At 39.3% G+C, this 10,237-nt stretch overlaps 2 protein-coding genes across 2 annotated transcripts; one reads left to right on the top strand and one right to left on the bottom strand.

The window, feature by feature from the left end:
• Positions 1–2,083: 2,083 nt before the first annotated feature.
• LOC146376247 (E3 SUMO-protein ligase ZBED1-like) lies at positions 2,084–4,307 on the bottom strand. The gene is made up of 2 exons (XM_084947323.1): positions 3,101–4,307; positions 2,084–2,897 (listed from the first exon to the last, which is right to left on the bottom strand). The coding sequence occupies exons 1-2, from the start codon at positions 4,171–4,173 to the stop codon at positions 2,246–2,248; spliced, it is 1,725 nt and encodes a 574-aa protein (XP_084803449.1). The 5' UTR covers positions 4,174–4,307; the 3' UTR covers positions 2,084–2,245.
• Positions 4,308–6,981: 2,674 nt separating this feature from the next.
• LOC146376246 (putative defense protein Hdd11) lies at positions 6,982–9,138 on the top strand. The gene is made up of 5 exons (XM_084945484.1): positions 6,982–7,232; positions 7,510–7,622; positions 8,036–8,148; positions 8,393–8,457; positions 8,545–9,138. Exons 1-5 carry the CDS (start codon positions 7,040–7,042, stop codon positions 8,652–8,654), a joined length of 594 nt encoding a protein of 197 aa, XP_084801610.1. The 5' UTR covers positions 6,982–7,039; the 3' UTR covers positions 8,655–9,138.
• Positions 9,139–10,237: the final 1,099 nt, after the last annotated feature.

Genomic DNA, 10,237 nt, shown 5'->3' with positions numbered 1-10,237 from the left:
GTCTTTCATTTATTATTATGTGTGCCATATCCACAGTTGTTCCCAGCCTACATAGACTTCCAAGACACCACCGATTAATATAAACATGGTTTAGGGTGCTGCTCATTTTCAAGAGAAGTCCAGAAACCGAGAAACAGCACCAGAAGCTATTGTACAAAAAAGTGAGAAAAAGCTTTCAATTTAACATTGTGCACACAGAAACCTAAAAAAACCCATGGCAATTCAAACCATTTCTTCAGTACAATTCAATATTCATAATTCGTATATTACAACCCCCTCCTCACTTTCACATTCTTAAACATTCTTGATGAATAACTTATCACATTAACAAAAAATACAAGCTGACCAATGACTGTAGAATTGACTGTTTTCTGTAGTAATTGAAGCTGACCTGCAGCTGACAAATAGAGTCATCCCATGACCTGCAGTCAGCTTCAATTACTATTTGACCTAAAAAACAGTATTTGACCTAAAAAACAATAATATGTGTTACAAATAGAGACAGTACTGCACAGGAAGAGCAAAAGACCTGCCACCAGGGAAGGTAGGCAACTGCTTGGAGGATCCTGAGCACCCAGTAAGCCACTGACAAAGGTAAGACTGCAGCAGTGGGTTGCACTGACAGCAGGAGTGACCTGATCTCTGTAAGGTGCTCCCATCAAATTCCACTCACTCCCCTTGCAAGTGGTGCAAGATTCTGTTTAAACAAACCTGATTAAAATGTGTTATTATTCTGGAAGTGAAAAGAAGAAAATAAAACTAAATGGATTATTAAAAAAAAGCAAGACAATGTTAAGTGGAGCAGATAATATACAATGCTAAAAAAACTAAATGCTGCAAGTCTGGTCTGAAATAGTCAGAGCCACTTGAATAATTAATCTTCCATTAGGAATTCCATCACATTTTTTAAATTTTGTTTACTCTGACATTTAACATTAATTAGCTAGTTTTATAATGTTTTAACTCTCATTTTATAGAACAATCGTTGTGGTTGGTGGTGCCAAATTATTTTATAACATAATGGTGATTAATGCTGGTTGGAGGGACTACTGTTTATTTTTGCCTAGGGCCCCAAAGAACACTTGAATCACCACTGTAGGCACTCGGGATGTCCTAAAGAGAAGCTGCTGAAAGAATGACCTCAGAGACCTAGAAGAGAGCTGTATAGTTAAAAAAAATCCTTAAAATATTGAGTTGCTAATCCATTTAACCCTTTAAAAACAAAAGGTAACATCCAAACAGGATTGATATGTTGCTTTTTTTTGTACCACTTAAAAGTCTAATCAGGTCAAGATCCAGTTTTAAAGTCAGAGGGAAAAATAGCACTTCTACGCTGTGCAACGAAGCAATTCTGTTTCAAACGTGTCAAAGTTTTTGACACGTCTGGGGAAATAAATCGTTTTAATGTCTTGAAAGAAATCAGACTGTAGTCTGCTCACAGATGTGTACAGCGAGCACGGAGGTGAATCGGCAGCTTTTCAGTTTTTGTTTTTCATATGAGCTGTGTCATCTAGCCTTGCAAATAAAAGTTCAGTTAAACATGCTGTGTGTTTTTTTTTAGAGGAGAGAATGCCTGACCTGCTATGTTAAGGGAGGCTTATTTTAAGATAAACATTTCATTGCCATTTGGTTTCTGGTATAAAGTACATTAAAACAACAACAATTAGGATTTATATATTTATTTATATATATATATATATATATATATATTAGGGCTGTCAAATGATTAAAATTTTTAATCAGATTAATCACAGCCTAAAAATTAATTAATCATGATTAATCGCAACTCGAAATATGACCAAAATGTGTGCAAACATACGGACAGATAGCGGATTTTTGCACACTTGTTAGTGTTATTTAATGCTAAGACCACGCTGAGTGGCCTGCGTTCACTCAGCGTGGTCTGACGTAGGCTGGGTGTTGTGCTGGAAGCGAATTAATCACAGCCTAAAAATTGATTAATCGCAACTCGAAATATATGTGTATATGTGTATATATGTGTAAAAATCGGGACAGATAGTGGTTTTTAGCACACTTGTTTGTTTTATTTATTATTAATTGTGAGTACAAGCAGTATCTTCAAGTTCACAGAACATAGGCCTAATTCAACAGGCAAAATAGAAAAAATCTCCAATCATCCTTTTGGGTAAGGTAGATTAGTGCAAAAAAATATGAACAACAGTGAAAAGTATTGTTTAAATCACATTCAACCATAGAACAAGCTCTAAACACACGGTCCTCTGGTCTACTCATCCTTCAGCCAGTTGCTGAGACAAACCAACTTGTCCACGTTCTCTGAGTGCAGAGCAGACCTCTTCTTGTTCACAATGTGCCCTGCTACAGAGAACAGCCTCTCACAGGGCACTGTGGAGGCAGGAGTGGCCAGGTATCTGCGAGCAAGGCGGGCCAGCTGGCTGTGGGCTCCTGCATGAGCTGCCCACCACTGTAAGGGACAGTCCTCTAAGGCAGTGCAGGGCTCTGCTCTGTAGCGCTGTATGGCTCTGTCCTGCTGTACCTCCTCCTCTGACTCAGAGTCAGAGTCCATCTGCAGCAGGCTCAGCCTCTTCTTGGCTGGACCTTCTTCTGCAGTGTGTGATCTTCTAGGAGAGTCTTCATGCAGCATGCCTGCCAGTGTGGTCCACACTGCTTCTCTGTCAGTCTTGGGCACACTGCGTAGGTCTTTAAAACGTGGGTCCAGTGCAGTTGCGATCTGGAGCCATGCATAGTTGGTATGTTCCTGGCGGGAAGCAAGGTCTTCCTTAAACTTCTCTTTAAACCTCACCACATATGCAGGGTCCTCATCAGTTACTTCCATGACACGGCGCAGGTGGCAGAAGGCTGGTAGAACTACAGAGCAGGAGACGTAGGCCTCTCCTCCCAGCAGTTCAGTCACATATCTGCAGTGGAATACACACACACACACACACACAGATAAGACAGCAAATTAAAAAAAGCTTTTTAATACTAGGTAATATTAATAAAATATTTGATTTCATTTATTTTTTAAATAAGACATTTTCATAATAACAAAACTGATTTAAGATGTATGTTTGATACATTTAATCTAAACCTACAATTATGGTCACAATGACAGGCTCGCCTGCAGGGCTCTAGAAGTGTCTCCAGTCTCTGGAGTTTGTCCCACTCTGGAGGCGTCAGGAGGACAAGTTTATGCTTTTGTTTATCCAGAGTCGCGGTTACTGCAGTTTGGTTGCGGATCAAGCGCTTCACCATCTCCAGCGTGGAGTTCCAGCGCGTAGGCACGTCCTGGGCCAACGGCTCCTGCTTGCGCCCCAGTGACACCTGCTCTGCGTTCAGCTCTGCTGTGTTTGCTGGGCTGTGCTTAAAATGGCCAACAATTTTGCGGCATTTGGCCAGCGCAGTGACAAAGCCACTGTCTGCGAGACTCACTGTGATGCATCTCTGTAGAATGTGCGCGGTACACGGCATGTGATTGAATGGCATGATGCGAGCCGCGGCGATCATATTGCGCGCACTGTCCGTGCCTACTGTTGTCACCTTCTCCTCAATTCTCCACCTGCGAGCAACAGTCTGGAACTGCTCTGCACAAGCCTCCGCAAAGTGCCGCTCTTCCGTTTTCATTATAGTCAGCGCAAAGGATGTCAGACCCCAGGCTTCAGTGATTAAATGCGCAGTAACTCCCAGGTAATTGTCATTACTCAATGATGTCCAGTGGTCTCCTGTCAGAGCCACGCATTCTGTGTGAACTAAAGCCTCTTCTTTTTTCTTTTTCTCCGTTTCATACAGTTCGTGGATTCGAATTGTTATTGTGCTTCTCGCTGGGGGCTTGTAGGACGCGTCCTGAGATGCAACCTTTAAAACATCCGCAAAGCCCTTGTCCTCCACAATGCTTAGCGGTCTACAGTCCTTTGCTATCCATTTGGCTATATTGTCGGTCAGTTTGTCCAAAGAAGACTTACCGAGTGGCCTGCGTTCACTAAGAGTGGTCTGACGCAGGCCGGGTGAAGCTGCTGCCCCGACAAACGCGTGTTTGGCATTAAGGTGGTATTTTAAGGTCGAATTTGAACGGTGAAATTGAAACTCTTTACTACAGTGAGTGCAAATTACAACGCGTTTGTTTATTGTCCCATCTATGTTCTTCTTGTATTTAAATTCCCCATCCAGAAGGCCATCCTGTTCCTGCTTCTCCATTTTCAGTGGCGCGGTAAACAAATCAAGTGGAATTATGGGAGCGACTTATCTGCGTGTTGCGCTAAATAGTTAAATATTCTAACGTAATTAATTCCAAAATTTAATTATCGCAATTAACGCGTTAATTTCGACAGCTATAATATATATACAGAGACAGCCTTGCTTGGTTGTAACCATACTTCTGTGACCAAACTACTCATGGGTAATTTTAGAGGCAATCTATTTATGTGGAAAGCTTGTGAAACCACAACAAAGACTGTGAGAAATGCACACAATGCTTGGTAGATGAGTGGTGCACACAAGAAAATACTTTTTTGTATTTTCAAAGCATGTGATTGTTACCCTTTTCTGGAGGTTCTTTTCAATCACAAGCAACACTACAGTGTTTGACGTTACATTTCAGGACATTCAACCCATTATGTGATGTCCGTGTGGCCATGATGTGGTTCTATTGTGCTTTGAAAATACGGCAGTTACGACCATTTTTCTAAGCTGTAATACAACAAGCTAAACACAACATGTCCTAGCAAACAATTTGTGTTATTTCATATTGTGGCGAGCTCAGACAAGGAGGAGACGGAGGTATCGTTTGGTCTTGCTTCCCGTGAGCTAGCCAGGGAGCACAGCCGTTTATTCACATTTGCAGAAGAACACTGCCGCTAGCTAACTGCTCAGCGCGGCAACAACAACAACAACACAGGGCGCCCTCTGACCCCGGAAGGACACACCGTCGCAGCGAGAGGGCGTCACCTGTCACTATGGCAACATAAACAAAACATAACTGTACAAACAGAACCCCGAACAGCCCTGACCCACTACAATATGTTTGTCTGTTTTGGTTTGCCTAAAGTTAGAACACCCCATATGGCAGAATTAGATGCATCTACCATAGACTCTGCTGTATCCAGATTTTGTAATGACCGTCTCCTTATCATTGTTTATTTCGACTCACTAACTGAGGGGCATTTTCTTGCTTAAATTCTGTGGGATGTAAGCTTACCAACAGCTGACTTTCCTTCATGCAACTTTAGCAACCCCACTACACTGTGGCACCTCTTTATTTTACACTGGTGGAAATCAGAAGACACATAAGTACCAAATTATTTTAGGTTGCATTTTACTGCTCTTCTTTTACTGCCGTTCTTCTGGCCTCATTTTATGTCAAAGGTCTGTAACTTCAATCTTTCCAGGGCAATATTATTTTATGAAACTTACATAAAACCCTGTAGTGTATCCAGAAAGGTCTTTAATTTAGATAAAGTCATTAGACACCACATCATATTCAGGCATCTTATCACAATGTGTGGTCAAAGGTAACCAGTGGACGATTAGCTTAAAGCTGCCAAATTCAATTCAGTTCTGAGAACAGGAATGATAAATGATGGGCTGTAATTTGGTTTTATCTGATTACACTGCACATCACTTTTTATTGATGCTGTAATTAAAATGGTCACCTTACCCGAATGTATTTCACTGACTTGAATACCATAACAAGTTATATCACACCCTAGAAGCATTATAAACCCATTCAATTCAATTAAACTCAACTTTATTTTACATTTTATTTCATTTATATAGTTAATAGTGCAGCACAACGTTGCATTTGACATTAATACCTTATTACACACACATCAGCAATGCATTAGTCGGGTGAAAAATGAAAAAACAAAAAAACATCATTAAACAAGAAGTGAGTCAGCCAAAAAAAAGAGAGATTAGACTACAACACTTCTTAAATTAATACATTTTTAAATGTTTAATCTCATTATTAATATTAAACAAGCTCATCTTGACCAAGTAAAATGTAAATTTAAGCAGGTGAGAAGGTCAGTGAGCATATATAGTGGAATAAGATGTTCTCAGGAAAGTGTGAAACCCAAAGCGCTTTTTTTATGTACACATAGAAGAATACATTAAACTTTTATTATTACAAATGAAAAACTATCCCAGTTTAAGTGGTAGAATATTGGCCCTCATAAATGTTATAAATATTCATTGGGGTTTAATTCAAGCAAGGAAATCCATGACTGTTGCTGTCTTTGTGAAGCTTTGAGGGGTTTGGGGGGCGAGTTTGTTTGTTTTTTGACTTTTAGCCCGTTGTCTTCTGAATCCCTCACCTCAAAAAAAAAAAAAAAAAAAAAAGTATGGGGCATGTTTCCTAAGTACGACGAGGTTTCTAACTGCAGAGTGTCAACATACATGCTCTTGTTTGCCTCTTTCACTCTTCTCCTACTGTCATAAGTATTAAACCTATCCTGCCAAGCATCACAGGATGAGCAGATGTCCCACTAAAAATGAGACAGACCCATATTCATGTTCATTACACACCAACGACCTATTTAGAATCGCCAATTTTCTTGGCAGCTATTTCTGTGGATGGTGAAAAGCACCTGAAACACCAAGTGAAAACCAAATGCTGCAGCTGGCAGTTCAATCCAGAACTAGCTCATTGTGAGGTGATAGTACTAACCAGCGCAGCAGTGTGCCACTGTTATTTATAAACCACCAAACTTTATGATTATTTCAATTATATATATATATATATATATATATATAAATAAAAATGACAGAGATAAAAAAAAAGCCTCAAACATTTTTGTGTATTTGAGAGCAGAAAATTTGTTCTGCCTTAAATTGCAGAATCAATTTAAGCACAAGATTTCGCAACATCTTTTCAAGAAATCATGTGAGCTTTGTGAGAGAGAGCATGATTAAGTAAGTAATAGCTATAGAAAATTTTATTTTTTCGGTTGCGTGACTCAGCGGGAGTATTTCTGACTCCATCCCCTGACTCCTTCCAGGGTATAATCACACACCGCTTGCTTCATAGTTTTGTTTGCACAGTGATTGCTCCTCATTCAGCCTGATGGAGCTACTTTGGCCTGGGTTGCTCATATTCCAGATGTTCTGTTTTATTAACGGTTATCCCAACGGTGCTCCCTCCGGTGCCTGTGAGGATATGTTACCTCGTCACTCTGGGGTGCTGCCTCAGCCTTCACCAGCACCCTACACTATTCTCACCAATGCCAGGGTGTTTCAGCCAGGGAAGCCCATTACAGGTAAGATGCTCTTCACACACACACACACACACACACACACACATATATATATATATATATATATATATATATATATATATATATATATATATATAAATACATACATATTTTTTGGGGGGGGAAAATATGTATGTAAAAAATATATGTACTTATATAATTCTAAAAACTACAATATAAAGAGTTTATCCATTATTGATCTAAATATTACATTTGAAATGATAAACTACTGTTTATTTTATATATATAAACACTGAGGTCTTTGTTGTGCTAACTGCAGTGACCATCGTTGGACCAAAATACAGAGGAGTGCTTCTGGAAGCTCGAATAGGTGGAGGCCTCAACGCTGTGGGGACATGGCAGCGCCCTCCTCCAGACACTAAATTCCTTCAGGTGCATTTTTCAGTTAAGCCTATGTTGAAACCTGAGCTGCAAATAGTCATAATGTTGTTACAGATGCCAAAAGTACAATAAATAAGATTGTTCCCAAGAAACAGTGGATAGCACTGTTGCCTCACAACATAAAGGTTCTAGGTTTGAATCTACTGGCCAACTGGGGCCTTTCTCTGTGGAGTTCCTCCCCATGCTTGTGTGGGTCCTCCCATAGTCCAAAAACATTGGACTGTGGGACGACTGGATTGGATGGAATGGGATTGTGAGCATGAATGGTTGTCTGTTTCTCTTTTTCTGCTCGCCCCGTGATAGACTGGTGACTGGTGACATAACACTGGATTTGATTAGAAGAGAATATATGGATATAAATCAGCAGAGTAGAATTAACAGCAATTTCCGATTATTGTCCACAGTGCGCGCATAATCCTCGAGGTGCTGTCACTCACTCCAACACCAATCTCAAGGGCAACAGCACTGTGTACAGCTGGATACCGCTGCCTAACTGTGCAGGTCCTGTCTACTTCATGTAAGACAAATATACTTTGTTAGGTTTTCTGTGTAGATCCAAATTGTGCTTTGCATATATATATATATATATATATATATATATATATATACATGTATATATTTACACACACATATATATATATACATATATATATATATATATTTTAGGCTGTTCAGTAATGGCTTGTCTTTAGAAACTGAAGCTTTTGAAATAAACCAACTGCAGTGTCTCAGCATGGAAAATTACTTCTGTGGTTTTGCAGGGCCACCGTAGCTCAGCAACGCACAGTCTTCTGGGTTAACATAAGGTCCATGGATCTGACCAGAGGTAGGTACAGCCTGGTGACAAATCAAAATAAATGCAAAGAGACAAATGTTTGTGATACTCGTTCCTTATCGGTCTTCTGCTTCTCAGGAAAAACAGGCGGTCTTGATCTGGCAGTAGGTGCCAGCGCTGGAATGGCTGAAGGCAAACCTCTGCTTCCCTTAGTGATATGTTTTCTGATTTTAAACATACTGGCATGAATATAAAATATGTACTGCAGTCTTCTTGTTATATGTATATAATAAAGCATTTTGCAGCCCTATGGCTACATATCACATCTCAGTGGATTTTTCTTTAGCTATGTAGCTCATATATATTAATGCAGCCCCCACGCTTGATCATATATCAACTGACCTATATCTACAGTGCTTATCTGTCATAGACATAAATGATAAATATACCTTCATTGCAAATGCCTTGTTTCATCTTGTTCCCAGCTTTTATGAGGTGTGTTCTGTCACATTTAATATAAATCTATAAAAGAAAAGTCACCCCTCCAAAAATGCATTAAAGGGTTTCAAGACTAAGGTATGAATATGCCAAGATATGACTGTACTGAGTCGGTCCCTCTTCTATTAATACTTTATTATTGAATAAGGAATTTTAAAGCAAGTATGATTCATGCCTATTCCCTCATTGTACTCAACGAACACGTCTATATATATATATATATTTGTTGCTCACTCTGTCATTGCTTTTGTTTTCTGTCACTAGACTTTGATTCTCTTCACATATCCTGTGTATCCTAATTGTATGTATGCGTATTTACCGAACCACCCATTACAGATAATAAAATGCTACATTAAAGTGTGTTGTGTTATTTTTATTGCAAGAAAAAAAAATACAAGCAGAGTGATGAAAAGAGGAAAAGACAGAGTGTTAGAGACAGAGAGAGTGAGAGAGAGAGCGGCATAGAGTTCAGCTGTTGTGGTTTGTTATTGATCGAAATTCATTCCACTTATTGAAGAGCTTGTTATGACCTGCTTTTTTCACATGGTTTGATCTATAACTTAGATTTCCAGTACTGCAGCAGCTAGCTAGCACACTAAAGGGGCTTAAGACATGCATTACACACGGCTCACATTTCAAGCCTTATATGATATCATTGATTCCTATTTGTGTACTTGAACCAGTCCTGTGTTGGGGTGGATAAATGTTAAATGTTAAATAACATTTTCTGTTTGAATATAATATCTACGGAAGCACACATCTCACTATCAGCATTTACAATTCTAATATTGCTGTTGATTAATCACATGCATATTTAAAAAACAATGCTTATCACTGTGGTTATGTTTAGAACATAATTAGCATTTAAATGAGTTGTCTTTGTAGAGAAGAAAAATCCTTAATATTCAGATGTAGAAGCCAGCAGCAAAAACATAAATAAATAAATAGATAAGAAAAAAGTATGTAATCATGTAATAGGTCAAAGCTCCCAGCTGATTAAGATCGTTCCAGTATCCATGTTTTAAGCAGGAAAACTGGGACAGAGTAATAGACCTGATGGTTACCCTGTTCCTGATGCTTTTTTCTTTTTTACTCTCTACCATAACCTATTTGCCTTTATGTCGTGAAGTATTGAACTCCAGCTGACTCATGTGCCTGAGGTTGGAGCCGTGATCAGAGCGTCAGCACAACTCAATAATAATTAGTCTCTTCCTCTCTGAGCCAAAAGCCGGCTATATCTTTAACAGGAGATACAAGCTTAGGAATTAAGCACCAGTGCTACCAGCTGGTTCAATAGTCTTCCATTGTCCAGATCACACTCTAAATAGTCCAC

Source organism: Perissodus microlepis, chromosome 12, assembly GCF_051167445.1.
Source record: "Perissodus microlepis isolate ML-2025 ecotype Zambia chromosome 12, ASM5116744v1, whole genome shotgun sequence".
Classification (NCBI taxonomy): Eukaryota; Metazoa; Chordata; class Actinopteri; order Cichliformes; family Cichlidae; genus Perissodus; species Perissodus microlepis.
This window is presented reverse-complemented; position numbering and strand designations above follow the sequence as displayed.